This window comes from Gavia stellata, chromosome 10, assembly GCF_030936135.1.
Source record: "Gavia stellata isolate bGavSte3 chromosome 10, bGavSte3.hap2, whole genome shotgun sequence".
NCBI classification, from domain to species: domain Eukaryota; kingdom Metazoa; phylum Chordata; class Aves; order Gaviiformes; family Gaviidae; genus Gavia; species Gavia stellata.
The window spans coordinates 1,099,922-1,126,127 of NC_082603.1; the positions used below are offsets into that span (position 1 = coordinate 1,099,922).

General features: G+C 38.6%; 1 protein-coding gene across 2 annotated transcripts in view; it reads left to right on the top strand.

Annotated features, from left to right (window-relative positions):
- Window positions 1-889: 889 nt before the first annotated feature.
- BRINP3 (BMP/retinoic acid inducible neural specific 3) overlaps window positions 890-26,206 on the top strand; it is a 208,011-nt gene continuing 182,694 nt past the window's right edge. The window contains exon 1 of one of the 2 annotated variants that reach the window (XM_059822127.1): window positions 890-1,125. In XM_059822127.1, the coding sequence (XP_059678110.1) occupies window positions 890-1,125 (236 nt within the window). The remainder of the gene's footprint in view (window positions 1,126-26,206) is intronic. The other variant, XM_059822128.1, reaches the window with a different exon arrangement.

Here is a 26,206-nt window from a genome sequence, read left to right on the forward strand (position 1 = left end):
TGAGCAGGATATAGAATCATTATCCCATTTCACAGATACGGGACTGGGGTATAGAGAGAAACTGTGGCTTGTCTTCACTGAGTTGCTACGTGAGGCTATGGTTAATACTTGATTTTTTGATTGGGTAACCAAACGATTGTTTAGGCTCAATTTAAATAGTGTTTCTGGGCTGATCCATTGGGTTGGAGTGAATTGGACTGCAAGTCAAGTGCTGCTGTTAGGGATACTCAAAATTGCAGCATCTGGAGCTTGAATAACTCATTGAACTCATCACTGGGGGTAGCACCCGTGCTGTTGATCAACGCAGTCACTCTTTGTCCAGCTACGCTAGTTTGAACAGAGTAACGTGAGTCTGTTAACTACATTTGTAGTGAAGACAAGCCATTAAGTGACTTCTCCAAGGACATAAAAAAAGAAAGCAATCCGGGTCTTCTGAATCTCATCTGTTTTCTGTCCCATATCTGAACTGCAACCTTATGCATAGACATTGCTGAATGCTTTTGTACTGATGCTAACAGGCAATAATTCTTGTGTTGCGTATTTTTCATTAATGACTAGCATTATTGGAAAAAACCCCAACAATTCCTCCCCTGACAATTTGTGAAGGTTTCCCTTCAACAGTAAATATTATCACTGATGATGTTAATGAAGACATTAGTTTCACAGCATTTGAAGTAGTAAAACACTCCACTGTTAACTAGCCTTGTGGGGTTTATGCTAATGTAAAATGTAATAAAGTAGAGGCCACTATCTCTTTAAGCTGAAAGAAAGGAAACTTGTTTCTACTTCCAAGGGATGCCTAGTGTGTGCTTATCTAATTGACTGTGTATTTTGTCTAGGTGTTGAGGGAAAGCTAAGAGAATGAAGGCTCTAAGTCCCCAGTGGAAGCATGATATGGCGATGCAGTGCTGGTGCTGAATTGTTCTCTCTGATGGCTCTATGGGAGTGGATAGCACTGAGTCTTCATTGCTGGGTTTTAGCAGTTGCTGCTGTTTCGGATCAGCATGCCACAAGCCCCTTCGACTGGCTCCTCTCTGATAAGGGACCCTTCCACCGCTCACAGGAATACACAGATTTTGTGGACAGAAGTCGACAGGGATTTAGCACAAGATACAAGATTTACAGGTATGAAGCAAAGGGAAAGCAATTACAGAGATATCATCCTTAGAAGTTGTAAACTATCAACAAGGATTTCCTTAAGGGAAAGTTTCAGATGTGGGAACAAATCCATAGACACAAAATTCATTGCTGAAATATATACAAGGCCATATATGTACTGTGTACTATGGAAATGCCTGCTTGTGTTGTTTCTATTTTGTTTAAAGAACTTTTGGTAATTGATTATGTTGCTTTGGAAAACTTTGTTGTTTACTACCTACCTCTACTCTGCCCTAGTGACATACTAAAAAATGTCCTAAGGTACTCAAACCCCATCTTTGATTGCAGAGGGCTAACATGGAACACCCTTGGTCATGCAGCAAGATCCAGTTCAATTGCTTTCAGTGTGGCTCAAGGCATAAGCTGAGGCTTTAAGAATGAAATTGTGGCTCCACCGATACTGCTGGCAAAGCATGGATTTCATTGTACAAATCAGGGCATTTCAAAAGTGACTCAAAAAGTTTCACGTTAGTTTATGCCAGTGTTTTGAGAAGCAGTTTCTCATCCCTGAGGGACTGAGCAATAAGAGCCACTGTGAGTTTCTGCAGAAGCTGCAGGTGTTTGGTTCCATCGCAAAACTCAGCGTTAGGCTGGCCCAATTCAGACTGAATGGGGGGAAAAAGAAAAAAACAGGGGAAGACTTCAAAAATGTAGATCTGCTTGAGAATTTGTGCCTTGCTGTAGAATTGCTTTTGTGATACATTTGTAACCTGTCATTTTCCTCTCTTTTGAGACAGCAGTGCTGAAATACCTTCTTAATCGTTTGCAAGAAGTATAACTCAGTAACACCAAATAGGTTTATCAAGGACATGGGAATGAAAAGGAGAGTTCAGTTTAAGAGTAGTGACCTCATGGCAAGTAGAAAGACGGGGAGAAATGAGGGAGCACAAGAGATTAAGGACTGAGAAAACAAATCTATAAGCAGAGAGACTTTTTCACACATACTGTTATAGATCCCTCCTGGCAGCAGGGCAATGCGGGACAGGTTGTTAACCTCCCTAGTAACTCTCCAACCTATCAATACAGACCATTTTGGTATGGAAGACAGACACTGATTTCATTTAAAACCATGAATCACTTTGTGCAAATTTCATACTTATTTTAATTCCCCAGTGATACCCAGCTCTTTAGAAGAAGGTAAGAGTGATATAGGCCTATATGTATATACCATCCTTTAGTTCAACGTCCAGTGGCCTGTGGCAAAACTGCTGGCCTCAGTCTGTAAAGATTTTATTTTTAAGGAACTTGCTTTATTTTCCTTTCCTAAATACATGCAGTAGAGGGCACTCTGTTGCAGGTCAATTTTGCAGTGGGCTGCTTTGCCATATAGAGAGAAATTAAACACGTTTTGAAAAGAAAGTGTGATTTGGAAATACGCTTGATGAAGTGGCTTGTCTTAACAGAACAGCATTGCCCAATATTTACCGCATTTTAAAAGCCAGCTGTCAGGACCAATAATGTAAAGCCAATAATGCAGAGACTGAGGCAGCATATTTTATTCCTATTATTCTGTATTAGTCAACACTGAACCAAAATTATCTTGCTAAAAACATGAAAAATGGAATTGTATTTCATTTCAGCTCTTTCAAGCGGATCTTTGAGCATTTTTCTCCTCTCAGCCTTCATTACAGAAACATTGTTAAGTTTTAGAGATCTGTAATCATATCTCTAATATTTATTTGGGTTTGTGCATAGGCTTCAATTGACTTCAATTTACACAATCCCACAGAAAATGTTTCTTGTGTTTATTTCTATCTTCTGCCTATTCCCTTCAAGAAATGAGCCCAGAAGTCAAAAGAGGCACGAGCTACCTGAATCAAAAGAAAAGCTGCATTTTTTGATTTAGCCCTCCAAATACAAACCTTACTGCAAAGTTTCCTTGTAAAATATGGTCCCATTAGCAAGTAGTGCAGAACATGGTGACCTTGGTACGAACCACACACTGTAATTTTAATCCCTGTTGCTCTTCTGCGAGCTTTCCCAGGCTAAAGGATCTGGATCTAATTGGTCTGTTCATTCCCTCACCTATCTTTTACCTAATGAAAATGATCCCTCAGGGACACAGTTCTGATTTGAATAGAGAGGTAAGGGAGGGGAAAACACAGGCTTGCATTGACTCAGCTGAATCACAGTAACAAGAAAGAAAGGTGCCACTCCAAACAGGGCTAACGGGAGAGCCTCCTTTCCCTTTGCTCTTCACTTCAGCCCTTGAAGTCCACACCTGAGCCCTGACATTTTGAGAGTAAAGGGGAAGGAAAGTAATTTCCCTTCATTTTAACATCCAGGCCAGGTCAAACAGAAAATGACTGAAGACCTTTTTTTATTTGTTTTGTTTTTTTTTTTTTTTGTTAATGGCACAAATGTGGCGAGTAGGTGCAGACTACCTAAAGGTGTATCTCTCTTTTGGGGAAGGAGCTGGCTCCAAAAGAACTGATGGGACTGTGACAAGTAGCAGCTCTCTCTCCATGTCTCCAGAGCAATGACATCCAGATCTCACCATGAGACTGCTGTATGACTTTTGTTTTCCAACAATGGAACAATTACGCAGCAACTAGAATGATATTTTGATTCCCTTTTTTTTTTCCCCTCCTTTGGCAGTCTCAGGAGAGGCAATAATGATGTAGAAGAAAAAAAAAATCTCAATTAAACCATTAACTTCCCAAAGTTTTTTAAATTTCAATATAGCATTCCCTATTATAATCAAGATCATATTAAAAAAGCAGAGAATACATGCTATTCTGCTTTTGGTTAAATTGGGTAATGCATATTTATGTAAATACCAAAGTGCCAGAGATGAAAGCCTTTATCCTGCATCATTATTTGCCACTGATTTGAATGGGATCAAGGTCACGTACTACAGCCCCATGAAAGATATAGAATCATTAAAATCAAGATGATAGGACAGAAAACTGGAAAAGCACATATTAGAGAGAACAAAGAATGGTAAGATGAAGATTACTTGAAACTTGATGGAAACATTGTCATTATTTCTCAGCTATTGAGTAAACCAATGCTGTGCTGCTTGTTTTATTCCTGTCATTTGCATGACCAGGAGACCTGGTTTTAAAATTTAGTTTTGCCTAAACATATATGGCAATTGCTTTCCATAATGTCCAGTAGCTTTATTTTTTTCAGTTCTTAAATTATATAACCTGTTTGCACTTAAAATAGATGGAGTCCAACTTTTAGACTAAAACACTTGAGAAAAATTTCTCTCTGTATGGACTCTGTGCTAGCATTTCTATTTTCCCCCTAACTGTTTGTATGCCAATGAGGCAAAAAGCAACTGCTTTGTATCTGCACTCCCTGGTCACTATAAACAAGTGTTCATCTGACCATGAATCTGTTATAAATTGTAGAGATGAAGCCAAAGGTTGGCACTGAGGCGCACACTTATTAACCGAGCCCAGTTTCTTATGAGAGGTCTTAACTTACGAATAATACGTTTTTTAAAGATAAAAGTTGCCCTTTGCCTTATCTCCCTATCTAGCCTTCAGAGCGTAGAACAACCGTGTGATAAAGCCAACTGATGCATCAATTATGGGAAGGTAGCAGTAGAAAAATCTACTGTCACCTATATTTTAATCTATGGATTAAAGATCAGTTATGTCCATGGACAAAGAAGTTGATCCTGCAGTGTGCTTAGCTCCCCAAGGAGAGGCGCTTTCAACGTTCCGGGATAGAGCTGAACGAGACAAATATATATGTAATAATGTTTTAATTAGGTGTTGCAGAACACTAAATAATTGCAACTGGTGTTACCAACGTTGTTTTAAGTTGGGAGTGGTGGGCTGGTTATGTTGATTATACGGCAGTGTGGTATTCCCTATAATTCTTTGAAGGAAATGTCCTCCTGCAGGAAATTTAAGAATTGCCGCAGTTTTTGGTGGCGTTCATTGCCACTGATCTATGAAGAGAAACGCCAGGAAAGCACCTGGATGGCTGCTGAAAACCTCTAAATTAGTGGGAATGCTGTGTCAGTATTTTATGGAAGGTGGCTCCTGTAGTTAATATCAGTAAATATTTTGGCAAGGAATACCGAGTTTATAATTTGTTATTTAATACACAATGGGAGTACTGTGCCTCTTATGTAAATCAGCTACCCAGACAAAGGAATTTAAATCCAAACAGAATGAGCTGAGAGGTTACCAGGATGGAAAGAGTGATTGTGAAATTATGCAGAGAACCTACATTGTATCAGAAGAGGTAATTTCTACAGAGATAGGGAAGTATTCATGCTATCAAATAAGGTCCTGAGGAAATCTCCTCAGGGATACTGTGTGGTTTTGTTCAAGCAAAATGATTTTAAATCTGAAACAGATGTGAAAAATCAGGGGAAGGAAAAGCCTAGCTTTTTCTTTTAAGGCAGCAATGTTTGGCACATTTAGGGGAAAAAAGGAAAAAAAGAGAGGGCTGAAAGAGGATAGAATTTCTGTCAATACACATATCATAAAGTGAGATGAACTATTTAAACCAAAAGCCTTCACTGTCATAAAACCATATTGGTACAAACTGGCTATGAATAAATTTAGGCTGTCAATTTAAAAAAGGTTTCTAATCGTTAGTGTCAAATAGTTCTGGGACATATTAAGTTACAAAACCTTACCAGTTGTACGAATAGGGGGAAAGGGTTATAAGGTGCAGTGCTGGTGAGAGTGGATGAGGTTTTAGTAACCATTGAAATCCCTTGGAGGTAAATATCCCTAACAAGTGTGGAATACTAGTCTGCAAAAGGTAAAAAAAAAGGATCTCCTAAAGAACCGGGAAGCTCTGTGCAGCAGGGTATTCGTGTGGCTTAAGAAGTGTTCTTTTATAGGTTGTTTTAAAAGGGATTGTGTTTGTTCATGAACAACTGAAAAAAAAAGGATTAGAAAATAATGCTATCAAGTTAAAGATTATTTTGTATTAGGATATATTGGGTTCCTCTCGTATGTTCTGAATCCTCTGGTAACTGAACCTATAGGGTAAAGTGAGCAAGACAGAAGGCTGTAGTAGAATACTCAATAATATGTTTTAACACTTGTGTGTGAAGTTAAGTAGACCCAACATTAAAGTCGGTTGTGTTTTTTATTTCCTATCAATGTGTTTTAGCCCATATCTATCACTAGACTTCTTCACACATGTATACTCCTGACAGACAGTGTTAATAAAAAACCTGGGGGGTTCAGTTGTGGATGTACACGTCAACATCCCCTGATTTGCAATTTTCACCCCAGTGTACAGACTGGAATGACATTTCCTTGTGCTCTTCCCGAGGTTGCTTTGAACTGATAATTTAGGAATTTTAAGGCATTGAGAAGAATTAATAAAATATCTTCAACAATTTCTTCCAATACAAACATTTGGTAAAATGGAGGGCTCAGAAGAGATGTCCACCATCGTACCTTTCGAAATTCTAAGGAAACAATGGTATGGCATTTCTTGGTCTTGTTATTTCCTATACATTTGATCACTCCCTAGAAGCCATCATCACTGACAATTTTTTGGAAGGGCTCATTTGATACTGGAAGCATCAGAGCTGTTGTCTTTTTTAAATAAGACTGTTTCTTTGGAAACAAAGACAGGAGCTCATTTCTCAGCCATGGGCCTCAGTTTCCTTAACACAAAACAGCACATGCAAAACCCACAAAAGGTGAGGGAGGTAGCCACAGGAGAGTGGCACAGGATATATCAAAGAAAGGAATGAGGCAAATTAGTGCGGCAGAAGTTGAGGGAAGAAATGGGCTGTAGTCAGCAAAGTGTAACTCTTAACGGGTGACCGCGAGGTAGCTTTCAACAGGTAGCTTAGCAAACTGGTCAACCATTGCCTTCCACTCTTCAGAGCCATCACTTCCTTGGGCATTGTATTGCATGCACAGTGTCCCTGCTCATCAACTGAGAACCAGGATTATAAATGCACCAAAGAGCAAACATGTTTATCTTCCACAATTGCCATATCAATAGGGAATAAATAGCAGGAACGGTTTTGTCTGCCTTTTCCAGAAATTCACTGTATCAGTAAATTGCTTCTGGCTTGCATTGTAGTTGGTCAGCTTGCTCTAGGGAATTTTCCATTCAACCTGGTGGATAAAAGGTACAGTAATCGGATGGATCATCGTTCTCAGAGTGTTTACAAAAGGCTAGACTACTGAATGCACAAAGTCCTCTCTCTAAATCCAGCATCTCATAGGCTGGGAACAGAGAAGAGCAGCTCAAAGAGAGTTTCTGGGATTGTGACTTGATAGATTTCCGCAAAAAAAATAGCATTTGTAGTCCAGTACTGTGGCCTCATTATTACAGGCAGTAGAGGTACACAGAGCAAAAAGATGCTGATTTTGGACCTGAGGAATCAAACTACAATAGTTTTCTACAGTGGAATAATAGTTTAATTAAAGTTAAGAAAAAAAGAAGCAGTAGGAAAAAGTAGGACATTTTTTAAGCTTGTCTGGTGAAACTGCTTGCATAAGTACATACTTGAGCAAAATAAAAGCTTTAAATGATTGTATTTCCAGGTCTAGCAATACCTGGACAATGTTCTCCAAAAGAATCTAATTTCCAGCCTTTTGTTTCAAATGTAAATCTCCTTTATAAGAAAGCATTTTTGTTTTATCTTTAGGGCCTAAACACATATCAGGTAGTGATGCTTTACAATTAGCAATGCCTATTATCGAAATTATATTAGTTTCTTGGTCTATTTATCCAGGGGATTCTCTGGAAGGTACATGCTTGTGAAAAGGTAGAAAAAAAGGAACAGATAATTTAAATTGAGAAGCTACGTATAGATAACATAAAACTTTAAAAAATGTTTTCAGATTAATTATAACTGGAACCTAGTTTCGGTTACCAGTAATCTCAAGGGGTTGACAGGTACATAGAATGGATGTTCACAAAGGTGAAGGAGTCTTTCACTGATGGTCCTACAGCTACCACGTATGGGCTACCTCCCATGGCATTGGGAGCCTAAGGGGCCCTTCAGATGGGTGCTAGAGATACCAGAGGTGCAGCAGATAAGGACTGGACACCTATTTAGGTCTGTCCCCACAATCCCAGTTATGAAAGAGATCTGCCCCAGGTAGGAATCTCGCCACAGGCAATGATAAATGATAACTCCAAGGGCAACCATAAAAGAGTCTGAGCTCTCATGGACACTTGTGGCCCAGGAAGAAGGGCAGGGAGACATGAGGGGCTCAGAGGTAGGCAGGAAGGACCAAAGAGAGGTTAGGGAGTTCTGATTCCCAAAATGCCCCTCTCTTTCCAGCTCCATTACGTATGTGAGGCAGCACAACAGAGAAGTCATCTGCTCTAGGTAAAGGGCTAGCACTTACCACTCAAGAGCACAGGAGAGATCAAGCTCACTTCTGACACTGAGCCACAACATCAGCCCTTAGTCCCTCTTTGAAGGTCTTGGGAAAATCATGACAAGACCCTGATGAAATAGTATATTTTTAAGAGATGCTGGCTACCTGCAGAATCTTGCAGAGACCTCAGTGAACAACAAGAAATGTGTCAGTGAGCCTAATCCCACACCATTCAAAAGCCTCTAAGTTGTTTTGCCTCTGACCAGGGTCAGACCTACCCTATATCCCCTCACTGCATTTTGTCAGCTCAGTATTGAACAACGGTAGTTTCTCTCGGTGGGATAAACAAGGGCTAGCGCTGGGAAGGATACTAGGGAACGGTGCTGGCTAGGCCAGCAGGATTAGGAGGGTTCTCAGGAATCAGTTTGTTTGACAAGAACACAAGCGTGTTTCAGCTTGGCAACAAAAGAGAATATTGATGCCAAGATTGCCTTCTGTATTTTTTTTTTTTTTATAATACACTGCAGGAGTCTGTGTTTTGACAATCTCTCTTTGTATTTCTTCTTATTTGTTTGGTGTATTTAGTCAAAGATCCCAAGGAAACTCAAACGGTAAGGCGGAGAGTAAATCTTACTTTTTGTAAACATTACCATAATCCATTTCCAGAATAGACCCACTTTCAAAATCTAATATTTTAAGGATAATTATTAGATCAAACCTCCTACTGATATGTTTCCCTAGAACAAAGAACATTTATTTAGAGAATATGGTGTGTCATCATTTCAGTTAGTAAGTTCATAAATCATTTAAGTTGCCCTAAAAAAATTAGGATAATAGAGGCTGTAACTTAATGGTTTCATGCAATCACTGAAGTAGTATAAAAGCTGTTTAACACTAATAATAGATTCATTCTACAGTCAGTAGGATAGTCTGCCAGGATCTTGGGCATGAAATCAGGTCATTTTCATTAATTCTTTGAAGATTTTTGGTTAGTTGGGTCTTTGTTCTTTCATTTGCCCTTCCTTTTTCATTTTTGTTTAAATATCCCTGCTAGTACTAACACTGGTATTCAAGATGCAGGGGATTTCAAATGCCGATGACTTTCATAAAGGGGAAAAACAATTACCAAGATTTCTTTTGGTTACTGAAAAAAAAAAGGTTTTTTATTACTTGATTCAGGTTCTCTGTGCTTTCATTTTAACCCCTATATTGTTAGTTTTCCTTACTGCTGCTAGGTCAGTAGTCATCTCCAAACAGAATGGCTTTCAGGTTTTTCTTTTTGTCCATATGTTATGTCTATATGGGTGTCATGTTATATCTTACACAGAGAAAAGAACTGAATAGCACAGAAATGTATTCTGTATAGAAAAACAATAGTATTGATTGGAATGTATGATTCTTTGTATAGAAGGGTAATTGTGCCTTTTCCATACCGAAAAAGAACGGCTGACACCAAATGTCCTCACTCAAGACTTTTTGTCATTTTCTTTTACTGCCATTGACTTAAGATCATGGTCAATATCTCAGAATTCAAATCTTTGTTGTCTTCTAGCTCTGATTGATTGATTCTACACGTTTTACTAGTCATTATGCTGGTTGTGAATTTTTATTGTGTAGCTACAGATTCATTCCAATACAGACCCTTGTGAAGAAAAGCAATACTTCAAAATAATGTCTTGTTGCTCAATTCTCCCTAGAATCCCAATATGATTGTTATGGATAATAGTGTTCTTAAGGTCATTAATGGCTCCATACTCAATTCATCTTCTGATACTCTCAATTTCTACTTTATTTATGCAGCTTGAGAAGATGTTTTTACTGACCAGACAATTTGATATATATATAGTTCTGAAAACTGCTCACACAAAGCCCACCAGCAATTTAGAAGTTGTGTATGCAGGTCTCACATGCATAGGAGAGATAGCATCTGGCTTTAAGTAACAAATATTAATTTCTCAAGGGAAAAACATGTATACAGGTTTCGACTTATATGAGTAACATAATTTACAAGCATAAGACATATTCGATCAAATATTCTGAAAAATCAGCAAAATCTGAGACCTAAGGAAATATTATTGATTAATTTAAAATAAATATTTGTATTTTAACTAATCTTGAACTATATTCTTACAGTTCTTGAAATTTAACAAATAGGGATTTTTAACTTATACCCTGACTGCTAGTAGTAGAATTGGATGTTTTACTAGGAACTCAAATACAGTAACAGCTTTGCCTATTGATAAATATGCTCTATTAATAGAAAGTAAACAGAGGGAACACATTTTTATTCAGTTACATCTAACTGTATTTTATTTAAACCATGTCTTTAGCCATTTACATAAAATACTGGTTGTAGGTTATAATAATAAAACTAAATTCTAAACATTACATAGCATAACCAATCTGATAACCCACAGTAACAAACAGAATAAAGCCTTTTGTCTATATTTCACATATTTAACCATGCAAAATAAATTAAAAAGTAATAATTTCAGCTGATTAAAAATGAAGGGCCTGTAGTGAGGACTCTTGTTACAATGAACTGTTCATTGCCATTTCCCTTTAATAAAATATCTAATGATGTTTTTGGTAGCAAACCACAAGACTCAATAAATTAGAATAAGTGGAAAACACGTAGTCTGTGGTGCTTGTTCATTTACTGATTTCTAGAACCCAAAGATTTGTGATTACTGTCAGAGTGAATCCGTTCCAATACCAATGCATGTGTGCTTATATACATTTATGTGTACGTATATGTACACATGTATGTATGTGCATGTGTGTGTATATGTGTGTACGTATACATACATATATATAGAGATATGGATGAATGAAAATAAATGAGTTTATTACTTCACATTTTTGCAGTGAGAAGAGTACTGTTTACTAGAAAGAAAAACTTATGTCTTCTACAGTCAGGTGTCTGAATAAGAGCCTTTGACCAATACATTAATGGAGTTTACTATGGACACTTCCTGATGAATCAGAGGTCCAAAAGTTCTCCATAACACTGGCAATGCCAAAAGATCTTTCCTCATTAGATCCTTGTATTAAAATGCCTCTGCCAGAAGCATTCTGTCAGATCTTGCTGCATTTTCCTGTGCTTTTGGTCAACTCTAGATTATGCCACTTACGTTAAACTTCAGTTGTGGCGACAATAAAAGGCACCTGAGAATCTGTAACTGAAACACCTTAACATGAACCTTCTGTTTCATACAGGGGCTACTATGACTTTGCTCCAGGTTTTTTTCTCTATCTTTCCGTATGATTCTCAATATAGGTAATGAAATTAGCCTTGACAGGATATAGGTTTTTTATGGGTGTAGAGAAAAAAATATATATGCATGTTTGTAACTACAGAAGCTCTATATTTGACTCCCAGTTTTCCACAGATAACGTCATGTGAAATCCATACGCCATAGATTTTCCACCTGTATCTTCACTTGTGGATCCAATATGTGTTCATGCTTGGGCAGTGAACTCTCTGATAAGACCTGTCAATATATCTGTTTGAAAAACGTTGCAAGTTGTGCGTAACTTCTAACTCTCAAGGAATCTGAAAGAAGTTCCTGCTGAGTTCAGTGACCAAGCTGTGCACCCAAGTTATAACTAACAGCACGTGAGTACAACACAAAAACTGTATCTCAGTCAGTTCTTTTGTGTGCCTCTTAAAAGGCTCACTAGCCTCTGTTTCATTGCTAATTTCCTCAAGGACGGTTCTCCTGCTTAGACACCTTTGTCTTTTCACTGGTTTTGGCGTCAGGGGATTGAACAGTATCTGAAAGATATTTTTATTTGAGTTGCCTCTGAAATTTCTATTTCTCATATGGTTGACTTTGAAGGTCCATCTGTTTATTTAGAATTTTGCCTGAAGAAGTAATGGTTATGTCTATTTTTACTGCTGTCTCCTTGGCCTGAATGTGCACAAACAAATGTGTTTCCTGGTTCTGACACTGAAGTTCTGTGTGACTTGGGTATGCGTGTCCTTGGTACCAAAACCATCAAGGAGTGTTAGGTCTCAGTACAATAGATTAAGTCCCTTGACACTCAGCCTTTCTGTTATGAGAGACAAAACAAACTAACAAAGTAAACAAACAAAGAGGTAAAAAACATTTTTGAGTGTGATGGTTGTTTTCCCAGACAATGGGATTGATAGAATATGAATAACTTAGAAAGGAATTTTAGCCATAGTAATTTTTTGGAATTAAAAGACAATTAACATTAATGTTTAAACTTAAAATATTTGTGAACTAAGACATTAAAATGAAACAAAAATAAGTGTGCTTCTACTTTTAAAAAATGTCTCTGTGTACCTATTCTACATTTATTGGGAGACAAAATTTTATATATAACAGTCACACTTATTTCACCCTATTTCTCTTGTCTTCACAGTTAAAACATGAGAATTCCAAACCATGAGTGGGTTTGCAAGACTTTATATCATTGTGGACAGCAATGAGTCTTCAGTTGGTATTTATGCTACTATGAAGTGAGATTTGGCAAGTTTTTACACAACAAAAGCTGAGGTCACTTGACTCCCGTTTTTAATTCAGTTTGAATCTTTGGAAATTCCCATGTATGGCTGATAGACATGAGTCAATATTCATCTCTCCCTGAGAATTACTGGTTCTGTCACAGTATTTGGAATAAAGCAGTAGGAAAAGGGCAATTTTAGTTAAGCAAACTTGGTAGCTATATCTCAGAATTCAGCCAGGGAACAGAACTTTTGAGCGCGTGGGAAACAGAGAGAGGTCCAGTTACACGTTATCGGACGTATTTGTGGCCGAAAGCTGTGTCTGAAGACACAGTGATTTTATCCTTGTGAAATCTGCATTTCTGACCTGTGGTGAAAAAAGCCGTGTGTTTTTCTTCTCTGTTTTGATGTGAGATCATCCTGAACTGCGCTAACAAAACAGCAATTTCAGAAGGTGTTAGTCTGTCAAGTAACATCCCTTAAAGCCAGAAAACAAAGGAAAATGATGGTAACAATCCCAGGTGTGGAAAGGCCACCGGAGCGATTGCCTGCTAAGGCTATCTGCTGAGTGCAGGGCAAGAGGAAAGTAGCTTGAGCTTAATACCCACAGGGTAATTACAGGGAGCCAGCTGTTCTTTGAGTGCCATAATGAATACAGATTGTTTTCCTACAGCTTTGTGTCTTCTGGTTGATGGCTGGGTCTGACTTGAGCTTATCTTGCAGTCAAGGCATTTATAAGAGGGTCACTCTTTTGCACTCACATTCAGCTCTGTGGGGTCGTTTTCAGGGGTGCCTTTGTGATCACATTATTTTGCCCACTTGTAGTCATAAAATGTGAAAATAGTTTTAAAGTGATTTATGGTTTAACTTGTCTACAAATGGGTGAAATTTTTTTGAAGTTGGACAGTGAGTTCAATAATTATTGGGAAGAGATATAGCCATATGCCTGTAACACTCACCTATATTTATTACCACAACACAGTCACATAGCCTCCAGTTTTTAAGAAACCAGGCTAAATCAAATTTAGAATCAGCCTAAATGAGAAGGTTGCATTCTTAACTGATAAGGATCGCTAACGCCACTGACTTGAAAATGCGCCAGCTTACTAAGGTGAGATTTTGAGCTAGCAGGTCAGGCGCTTGGGCCTCGACTGACATCTAGAAGGTGATGCAGGCTGTTCATGGCCAGATTTGTAACAGGAAGCTCAGGACCATGTCCCATCTCTAGAGTCCCATTGTACTCCCTGCTCTTGCAAAGGACACCTAGACAACTGAGGGCCGAGAGCAGCAGGGCACATTGCAAAGTGTATTTTGTTCCACAGGTTATATGTGGCCTTGTTTTCACAAAGTCACAGAATCGCTAAGGTTGGAAAAGACCTGTAAGATTATCAAGTCCAACCACCAACCCAACACCACCATGCCCACTAAACCATGTCCTGCAGTGCCACGTCCACACGTTCCTTGAACACCTCCAGTGATGGTGACTCCACCACCTCCCTGGGCAGCCTCTTCCAGTGTTTCACCACTCTCTCAGTAAAGAAATTTTTCTTAATATCCAGCCTGAATGTAGTTGGGAAGAATTAACTCCATGGCAGGTGGTAAGTGTTTAATTTGTCAGGAGCTGGGACATTTGTATTCTTGACAAGTAATGTCTTAGCAACGTAGTCTGAAGTTAATTTTTTAAAATACACAGTTCACAGTTCCCCCCCCCCCCCAATACATTTGTTTCTAATCAGAGAAATGGAAGATGGATTTAATGCTTGCTCATCATTTTTGCCCTAGAGATTGTCTAATGACCTATGGTGCATGGAGATTTCGACAGCACTATAAACAGTTCATAGCAGTAGACCACAAAGTACACCGGCTGTAGATGACTGAGACGATATAGCAAGAGCAGGTTTATATTTGGTAAAAGATTTTTTTTGTTTCAGTTTTGAGGATTGGATATTGCATCCAAAATCCATATTATACTTTTCTTCCTTATGGAAGGATGTCACTATTACACCCAGTGTTGCTGCTGGGACATATTACATCCATTGAATTATTTTTTCTTACCAGATCAAACAACAAGGTGATTCTCCCCATTTTCTCTGGTCTGGTGAGACCCCACCTGCAGTACTGCATCCAGCTCTGGAGCCCTCAGCACAAGACAGACATGGACCTGTTAGAGCTGGTCCAGAGGAGGGACGTGAAAACGATCAGAGGGCTGGAACACCTCTCCTGTGGAGAAAGGCTGAGGGATTTACGGTTGTTCAGCCTGGAGAAGAGAGGAGAGACGTTGTTGTAGCCTTTTGATATATAAAGAGAGCTTATAAGAAAGATGGCGAGAGACTTTTTACCAAAGTCTGTGGTGACAGGACAAGGAGCAATGGTCTCAAAGTAAAAGAGGGTAGATTTATATTAGATGTAAGGAAGAATTTTTTTATGATGAGGGTGGTGAGGCACTGCAACAGGTTGCCCAGAGAAGTCGTGGATGCCCCCTCCCTGGAAGTGTTCAAGGTCAGGTTGGACAGGACTTTGAGCAACCTGGTCTAGTGGAAGATGTTCCTGCCTGTGGCAGGTGGGTTGGAACTAGGTGATCTTTAAAGAACCCTTCCAATCCAAACCATTCAATGATTCTATGATTCTAAGATTGAATGTGAGAAGCTGTGTGGCTTTCACTACTCAGACAATCAGACAACATGAACAGTTTTCCTCTGCACCTTAATTAATATTAGTCAATATAGTTCTCGTTAGTTTATAATTTCATGAGATATGTCACTGAGTGTCTCACCCATTGGATCTTAGCTAAATGTTCAGCAGAAGGTGGCTCACAGCATATAACTCAGAATCAAATACAGTTGCTATTTTTTCTGCTTTGCTGAAAAAAAACCCAATTAAATTATTCTCCTGCCACAAGGGTGTGTAATACCTTTTAATCAATGCTGGAATGCAATAATGGAGCAAAATGAAAGACTTCACATTACAGATCCCCTGGGAAAAGCCCCTCTAGTTATTTACCCTTTGGCTGTTACTAGGTCCTGAAAATCAGGGACCATACTATCTCTGTAACAGCAATGTTACGCAAAAATGACATGGAGTTACCTGTAAATTTGTCTTCTGGGATAGTAAACTCACTATCGCAGATGAAGTAATCCATTTGTAGTTAAAGCAAAGGGTCTGAACTGACTGACTACAGAAATTTCTGGGTTTAGACTAGCATGAAATGGTATGTTGATCTTCATTGTGAATAGAGAGGCATACACAGAGGAAAATACATAAAAGTATAAACCTATCCACTGTGGACTTGATGCTGAGACTAATCCAGCAAAAGGATTAGGATTTTGGATTTATTTAATTCCTTTCTGACATAAAGAAAGATGTTTTTATCACTGATAACAAATGGTGGAATTTGGAGGTATGGAGATTTAATTCTCATGCTGTGAAATTAGGCATGGTCACACACCTCACTGGCAGAAGTAGAAGGTGGCCTTCACAACTAACGCATTCCAGGACTACACATTTACTTTTGGTGAGATCTTCATCTACTAATGAATGCAGTACATAAATCTGATAGCTACCCCACTAGTTACTGAGCCATCAATAATTTGCCAACAAAATACTTTCTTAATGGCAAGCCTACGGTCAATTAAATGAAAAACTCATATTTTTAGGATTCTTTGAAAACTTAAATTTAAACTAGAAAGCAAGCAAGAATTTATTTCTACATCCAAGATATCAGAGACTGTCAAGAATTTGCTTCTCACCCCCAACCACCACCCCAAATGCCTCTGACTTCTGATTTTCTTAGATTATTTTTTTCCTAGGAATAATTCTAAATGCCAATAACTACGAGTCCTAATGCTACTCCCAAATTAAACCTGAATATAGAGGAAAAAACTGCCCAATGCTTATTAATTTTGGTTGTTGTTCTCACCCTGTTGTTCTGTGGACCATCCATAGTGTGCTGGAAATCAAAATACTCTACATAGGAAACTGAAACATTGGAAGGTGTTTCATGTATCTGAGGGGTAGTTTAGCCCCCATTATGTTGGTCCAAACATAGTGTGAAATCATCACTACATACAAACGCTGTGTAACGCAGTGCCCTTTAATACCTACCACTAAGCAGTTAAATTCTTGTGGTTTGTTACATTTCTCTAAGGTCTTTCCAGGTTGTTTGAACACCTTTTTCATACCAAATAATGTTCTAAATCACCAGTTTCACTGAAGTCAATGATATAATTGACTTTTAACACAAAAGAAATAAAACTTTGAGAATATGTGTATGTGTGTGCAGATTTTGGAACCCATTTTGAGGCAGATAGGATGTTAGACACACACACTGTCTTTTCTCTGAAGCAGTTTGTAGTAATTTCTGTTTTCAACCATTTTTTTAATGCTGATAAGCTAAAATTAGCAATTTCAGGAAAGAACACAACTGTCTGTTATAAACACCTCCTATTTCCTGGTCTTATTTAACGTGCTCATGTCATTTCTGCTGGGTAAATCTTGTCGAGTTGATGGTATTTGTGAAAGGATTAGCTGTATTCTGTATCTCTCCACTCTATTGCCAGGGGTATTCGATGGTACAAGATGATATTTTATTCAAAATCTGGCAAAGCATAAAGTAACACACTCCTCCTTGCTATCCAGTAATACCCTGAAAAGCAAACGGAGTTCACCTTTACCATTTTACTGCAATGCTTGTTCCCACTTTTTTTTCCTTTTCTTTTTTTTTCCCCCCAGAGCCATAGACATCCCATAGCTGCAGCATGCAATGGACTGCAGAAGGAGGTTCCCTCCACCAGCTATAATTGCTGTTGCCTTTTCTGTTTAAAGATTCACAGTCTTGAACCCATGCTAACTATAGATGCCACACTTTCAGTTGGTGAGGGGACTTTTATTCATGCATTGGTTCACTGGGAAAAGTAATTGAATATTCAGTGATGGCAACTGTCCTACTCTGGTTTTACTAAACTGGAAAAGTTAGCCAGACTTGTCAGATGTATAGCAGATAAAATTGTAAACATAAATTCTCATTTTCCAGTTATGTATTATTGAACTGATTTTGTAGGATGGCTGCTACTCAAGTATGAAATATTCTTGTATCTCACTCTTAAAGCAAAAGGTGTTTCACATTTTCACACCTTTTGCTCTGCTTTGATTTCATGACAAAATACTAATAAAAGTAGGGGAACAAAACTGACTCCGAGTTTCATATTAATCGCTAATAAAAAGCAGCCCATGTCAATTCTTCTAAATACTACGCCATCTCTTGCTGTCAATATAGACACAATTCACTGATCAGCAGCAATAAAGGCTCTTTAATTGCATACTTTTGTTACACATATTTCTAAGTAAGCATCTCCAAAGTATAAAAAGCATAATTAAAATCTATAATTCAACTATCTGGGACCATTGATAGAAATATAGCCCCATTTTAAATGAGCTTTAACAGTTTAACAGCTCTGTGCTTCAAAGAAAAGTAGATTAATACAAATAGCCTGCAGGGAAAGATAAAGGTTCAGATCTCAGCAATCTGAAAAACTTTGCATTTCTATGGAATCCAATTTCAGGCTACACAAATAAAGTTAAGAGGATGAGTAAACTTGCTGCTTAGAATATTTTGTTATCCTAACTATTGTTGCTCATTGAATTAAATTTGATCATTCTGCTGAAGTTCCAATTTTGCTTCATTCCTCATGATACAGATATGTTCTGTCTTTGATGTTCTCTAAATATCACAGAAGCTAATGCCATATCAATTAAATATGCTGTTTAAGTACTATTTTTTTTTTCTCACTAGTCAATCATTGAAATTTTCTATACAGCTTAGCATTAGCATTCAGAACCAGATTCTCAAAAGAGCCTCATATTTTCAACAGACTTTAGTCCTTGTTGTGACATTTGTTTATTTAGGTACCTAAGAAGGGTAAGAGCTGTACTGAAGAAGAGGGCTCACCAGTTTTCAAATTAATAACTAGGATGGTTCCACTGTCATTAGTGGTCTAACACTTACATTAAATTCCTGTAAACACTTGATGTGTTTAACAAGATTACGCCTAGTAGTTTAGATTAGTAGGTTCAGATCCTGATTGCAGAAACTTTGGGACACAGAATGAGAGGGGAACAAAATAAATAATGATGTGAGGCTACAAAAATAAAAGAAAAAAGTCCAGTGTATCAGGAGGAAACCTTGATGGTATTGTGAGGTAGAAGAGTTTTATGCATGGGTATGAATTTGTTACAGGGGGTGACCTAGCATTATGGATTTGAAGATTAGGGAGCATGAAAGGAGTCTGCAGAACAAGAGCGTTTATATAGAATAATGAAATTAAGAGGTCTTCAAACAGAACTGGGGGAAAATTTACAGGTGACAAGCTCAGATAAGAAATCTATAATTGAACTGAACATTATTTTTACTGGATATTTTTGCATAATATGAAAGGTATTGGTGTGTCATCATTTTATATAGCTTATGTTATTCTGCCTTCAGTAATTTTTGCCACCTGTTGTGGCAGTGAATGACATTATATCACTCAGCTAAACCCCCAAAAATGTCTTTTATAAATTTGTAACATGTTACCTTCTGTGTTGCCATTAACCACCTTTTGTTAATGGAATTAGGAGATAATATTTCCCTCCACCTTTCCTAGACCTCTGAGCCGTTGGCGTTGGCTTCTAACAATGGCACTGGCAGTGACCTACTTGGTTTACTTGCAAAGAGGAGTCTTGACCCAATGTCAGATGTGGAAGAAAGTAGGAGGTTTCCTATTTGTTCTGCTTCCTAATTGCATACCCCACATTTGAACAGCTAGAATTATATATTAATTGCTCTTGAAAGATGTTAACTCGTAGTTTATGATGGTCTACTTGAGTAATTAGGAAACAATTTTGATAACGTAACAGGAGAAAACAAACAAAAGCACCAGTCTCGGCACTGTAAAGTATCTATACGTGCCAGCTGATGCCACTGCATTAGCCAAGACAACGTTATGTGGCTGTGTGGACGGTATGCTCATTGCCTCTTGGCTTTTCCTAGTGGTCTTTTGTGAAGAAGTTAATGCTATTGCGAATCCCTGAGCGAGCAGGTCTCTGTCAGTAGAACATAAAGGAACCTGTTGAAAACTTTTCTCCAGGATAAAGGAAAAATTAGTGAATGCTTGTGAACACTTCAGTCTACTTATCTGCTTTGATTATTATGGTTAGTCCCTATTTTATTTAAAAAAACCCAAAACACTTAACAAGCTATGTGATGGTGTGTTTGGTTGCTTGCTTTCTTTTGGGGACCAGTTTATTTCTCAAATGTTCTGAACAGGTCAAGCAGTATTTCTGAGAGGAGAGAAATATTTTGGTTGAAATTTTACTGTTATCTACTTATCAAATCCGCGCGTCCTTTATTTCCCTGTTATATCTATTAGGGGCAGTCGTCTCGTAATGCACCCTGTATCAAGGTGATAAGGAGCATTCTGCGTTAACAGCGCAGGAGCTCAGAGGCAGGAGAAAGTCATGCATATTGTGCTGCATTCCCTAGAAGAAATTGCCACATGGGAAAGATGGATTAAAAAATCAAGAATAACAACAGCTAAAAGACGGTGTACACAATTTTTTCTTTATGTATTGGGAAATATGTGTTGAGATGGGGATTGTTTAAGCTTTTAGTTTTTGGCGAATGGTGTCTAGAACTGGATTCTGCTGAGTTAGTAATAGGTGGGACTGTGGATAGTAATGTTTCTCTTCCCTGTAGCCTGATTGGAGGTCCCACAGTAAAATTTCCCCATATGGTACCTTTTTCTTCTGCTGAAACCAATGATTGGGTGTAATTGTCATTAAAAAGTAGATCTCTGTTCCTATACTGAGTGAAAGTGAATTGGGCTATTCCTTGCGTGGATCCTCTTTTGTAAATTAGATTAGAGCTGAATCTATGGCATAGCTAAATAACTCGCTACATTAATGGCAAATTTGTGGATTGCCTGACCCTGGAGCATAAGCAGATACAAGGAAACTTGTACTCCTCTGCACAGGATGTGTCTCGTAAGTCCAATGTGGGTAATGAAAAAAGTGCTCTGCCAACCTGCTACGCCTCATTAACTGAGACAAATCAATGGAGAAGCCTTAGTTAGCAGGAAGGGAGTGACACTGACCCTGTGCTCTTTGTACACCCCAACCCACTCTTATTCTGCTCTATCCATGAATGTAACAGCAGGCACCCTGAGCTGGTGTAGACCAGGCAAATAGCCTGTGACAAGAGATGGGTGGGTGCAGATAACCCCAGCCCTGGAGCAAGGCAGGAACCCAGGCACCAATACAAGTCACCGTATGCACCCTCATCTCGCTTGAAACATCAAGCCTACATGCTTACCTGGATTCAGGGCAGAAACCCACAAGCCTGAATGAACAAGTCTTAAAATCTTAAAAGATTTATCTTTAGCTTTCTTAAATTGAATTTTGCAGATCAGATCCTTTTGGGGAGAGCGGAATTGAGACCTGCCAGACTTCTGCTAAAAAAATGTGAGGAAAAACAGTAGCTTTGTTGTTTGACTGGTGTGAGTTTGGTGCTGTGCTGGGGAGTAACCAGATCAAATAGAAATGTTGTTCAATTCAATCAAGCTTTAGAAGTTTATCTTTATTTTTTTCAAGATAGCATTACTGCACTGTTCACTGGCAGCCTTTCATGATTTTCCCTGTGAGAAGCACCCTGACAGCTTCCCAATCAGAATATTTTACGATGCACTGGTTCTGAAACTTGTTTGCTCTTTAATTTGTGTGTATGCATGTGTGCGTACCTGCATAATGCAATGTTCTCATCATCCTGCCTTTGCAGGATGCTTTATGTGGGCTTTGAGAACATCCTGCCTTCATATTAACTGCTACAGTGTTGTTGTGTAAACGTAAAAAAGCACCAGACTTCTCTGAAATTAGCTGATATCCATGAAATACCCTTTGTAGTAAGCATGTATGCATATGTTCGCATATTTGTGTGCGCAGATGGGTATAAAGAGATGCAAATTTGCAGGCTACTTTACATGAACATAGACTAATAGCTTCATGCAATCATTATGATAACATCAACAGCTTTGTTAAACAAACCCAGCAGAAATGTGAGCTTACTTTGGGAAGTTACTGCTCTGGAAGTATTTCAGAAAATAGTGTTGATTCACAGCTGTGTCATCTGTTTGTTTTAAAACAGACTTGTAGAAGGACAATACATGATGTCATATCAGTAGCATAAGGCTGGAGTTCACAGAGTCACAGAATCACTAAGGTTGGGAAAGACCTGTAAGATCATCAAGTCCAACCATCAACCAACAAACCCCACCATGCCCACTAAACCATGTCCCACAGTGCCACGTCCACACATTTCTTGAACACCTCCAGGGATGGTGACTCCACCACTTCTCTGGGCAGCTTCTTCCAGTGTCTCACCACTCTCTCAGTAAAGAAATTTTTCCTAATATCCAGTCTGAACCTCCCCTGGCACAGCTTGAGGCCATTTCCTCTTGTCCTGTGTGATGTGACGCAGAGAAAGACTTCACTGTCAGGTTCAAATTAAGAATTTATTTGAACTTCACTCACAGGTCCAATACTCCACTATTGCAGGTTCTTTTATGGATACAATGGAGGAATGCACTATTGCAATTAAATACACAATTCACAAGCATGCTAGATATTAATACCTTAAAAAAAGAGTGCACTAATCACAATCTTAAAGCATGCCAAATACCATACGTATGTTTCTTAATCACTTACCCTCTCTCTCAGGTAAAGCTCTTAATCCCTGGGAAGTTACCTTGTACAGCATCCTGGACAAGGGGGAAAGAATCTCCTACAGGCCAGCTGTATCCTTGGAAAAAAAGACTCTCCCCACTTTTTCTGCCCAAACCTTCCGGTTTTTATTCCCTGATTTGATGGGTGGAGTCAGGATTATGCACGAATGTTTCTCTCTGGTGCCTTGATGGCTCCTTAGTCTGCATGGTAATTTAGTGATGTCTAGCACACACAGCTACTGAATAGTGGTGGAATGGTACTCAGGGCATTTGGTTTGTTAAGGGATCATTCACGGCTCCATTGGGGTTTTGGCAGTGTTCAGGCAACCCCGGGCTGAGCCGTTTCCGCAGCTCCCCCCAAGTCATCTCTGCATAGATAAGGATTTGTCAAGGTGAGACAAAGCTGAGTCGAATCACAACTCCCTGTATCTCCCCTTTGTGCTCCAAAACCGGTTTAGCCGGGTGATCCCATACATCCTGTCTCTCATCACTTGGGAGAAGAGACCAACACCCACCTCTCTGCAATCTCCTTTCAGGTAGTTGTAGAGAGCGATAAGGTCTCCCCTCAGCCTCCTCTTCTCCAGACTGAACAACCCCAGTTCCCTCAGCCGCTCCTCATCAGACTTGTGCTCGAGACCCCTCACCAGCTCCGTCGCCCTTCTCTAGACATGCTCCAGCACCTCAATGTCCTTCTTGGAGTGAGGGGCACAAAACTGAACACAGCATTTGAGGTGCAGATGTGTCCCTTATCTAAGGAGCAAACTGTCAAACTGCAGATTTTCCTGTGGTGGGCTGTTCTCAATCTTTAAAACTGTTTTGCAAGGAATAGTCAGTCATTAGCCAAACTAAGGAACTCTTCAACATTAATTCATAAATACCCTCAGGTACTCTAAAGCATTTCCTCCAAAAACTGAAGACATCTACTCTGTGCCAGCGCCGCAGCTTTGTTGAACTGCTTTAGGTACTGTCAGGACTGACATTTGCTTTGGAAATCTAAAAAACATAATCAGCTCCCTGCCTGCCATCTCTCCCTTTAAGGAACAGACTCTAATGCTAGAAATTATCTAATTCAGAATGTCAAATACTCAATGCTGATAATTCCAACAGTTAAAGATCTTTCCCCCAGTGTCTTTCTGCCATTTAAAAGTAAAGTTGTACTGACAAAATGCTGAAATAAATGTATTAACATTTCTCTTTAGTTCATTAGGTTAATTTCAAGTAAGAAGTTGAGACTGATAATATGCAGGCAGAAATAGTTACAGAAATTCCCAAAGAAACCAATTTTTTATAAAAATTTATTTCTGCCAAAATAGTCAAGATGATGTATTCTAAACACTGCATTATGCAATGGTTTTAGTTCTATGTGAAAGGAAAGGGAATAGCCACTAGATAACCCCAAATTCAGAAGTGATACTGCTGTAACCTGTTATCCTCCCCAAAATCCCTAGGTATAGATCCTTCTCTGTAACCATCTGGATACAGCTTCCTAGAGTTTTTATAAAACACACTTTCACCTAACAGTTGAATTTAAATATAGCATCTCTGTTTCAGACTTGTGGGATAAGTGTCATTTCACTGTAACAGTTAGCATATGGTACTTGGCGCTGGGAGAAAGAAAATTGAAGTCGAAGCCAAGTTGCCGAGAAGCTACTAGCACGTCTATAAGATAAACTGTGCAGAATTTCCTCAGTGCTTTGGGGCTCCTTTCTCACCTACTAGTATTCTGGTATTTATATCTATATTTGACAGTTTTGGAGCGGTCACAGAGTATCCTGGGAGGGGAAAGAAAAAATGCTTCAAAAATTCTGGTCTGTTGGCATATGTAATTAAAAAGCTGTTGAGGCTATTACTCCAATTAGTGAGTGTCTCTTTCAAACTGCAAACCTTGGATGAAAATAGAGTACGTTGAGCAGAGGGACCCCTTTGAGCACGGCTCCTAGATTTGCTTGCCCATCTGGCCTTTCCCAGTCACATATGCTACAGGTCTCACAAACCTCTTAGCAACCACAGGTGAAAGGCCAGGTTAGACCCTAGGCAGCCTTTGGTTTTCCATCTATCATCTTCTCTGCTAGAGCAATCTTTTTTCCTGTTTGCTTCTTATCACTTCAGTTTCCTTATAAAAAACTGTTTTTTAGCAGAGAGAGCTAATCCAATAGTCTTTCTCAGAATGGAAGCTGCTCTTGTAAGGACCTTGCCTAGCATTACTAAATCATTACATTACTCAACATCTGTTTTGCTGGGTGAAAAAATCCGCATTCAGATATGGCCACTCACCTTCCTGTCGTGCATGATAAAGTTCACTGAAAACCTCTTGCAGCCTTAAACCTGCTTTGAGTGGGGAAAGCTGCACTGATAGATGAGATTTAAACGTCTCCTACAGTGCGCCTCTTAGGGCCTGATTGGACAAAACGTGCCATTTCCTAACACCGCAACTTCTCCTATCCACAGCTAGGTAGTATTTACTTGGGTTTTTAATTTCAGTATGTTTCCCTCTCCTGAAAGTTAGATTAGTGCTTGTAGAACGTGTCAGACGAACAGCCTGTAGAAATGCTGTTTTATGAAATTCTTTTATATTCTCAGAAACAGTTACAGCTCTGGCAATGGCAATGCAATCGTTGCTGGTCTCATGCCATGTCAAAAAGCAGCAGTTCTGATTCAGCAGTAACCACAAACAAAGATGATATACTGCAGTTTTTAAGCGTTTTTATTAATGATCTAGATTGTGCAGCTCAATAACAGTTCACCAACTGAAACACAGAGGCTCAGTATCATTTAATGTTCACAAGGTTTAATTTTGAAAGTGCTTAAAATTTATCCCAAAATAATTTTTGGCATTCGAAATTCATTTAGGCACCCATTGAAATCAGTGAGTTGCTGAGGACTAAATACTTCTGCATGATCTAAACATAAATCTCTCCTAAATATTTTTTCCATAGCTCTTCATGGTAGTTTCTGGAATTATCTGCATCATTATAAAAACATCAAAATGTGTGAACTTAATATGGTGTAATGACTTGCAAAAGTAAACAAGTATATAAAAGATGTTTTGTGATTCTGTAGAGATTTAGATTGTGGGAATTAGTCACAATTCTGATCAAAAAGTAATTAAAATCCTAATTTCAGCTATCCTCCGGAGAGAACAGTCATCCACCTGTTTGTTTTAGTTCAGATTTTCATTTTGTAAAACTCCTACAGTTTGATTTATTTAAGAATAAAAAATCACACCAACCAAATAACCCCTTATATTAATATCTAGCTAGAAAAGGAAAAAATAACATTCAAGCTCTTCCCTTTTCTTTCTAAAGTTCTATATCAATGAAATATAACAGTGATCTGAAGTCTTAAATGCTGAAAATTTCCTTCATTTTAAGAAAGCATTTTGCAATTCATTCTTTGTAATGTTGAAATATTAACACACTTTCTCTGACTGTTATTGCACAAGTCGGTATTAGCACTGCTCAGCGCTATAATCTTCCCCGTTGTTATTGGGGATATGGTGATATTTGGGAAGAAAAAAACCCACAAATACTGTTAAAATGATGATTTTA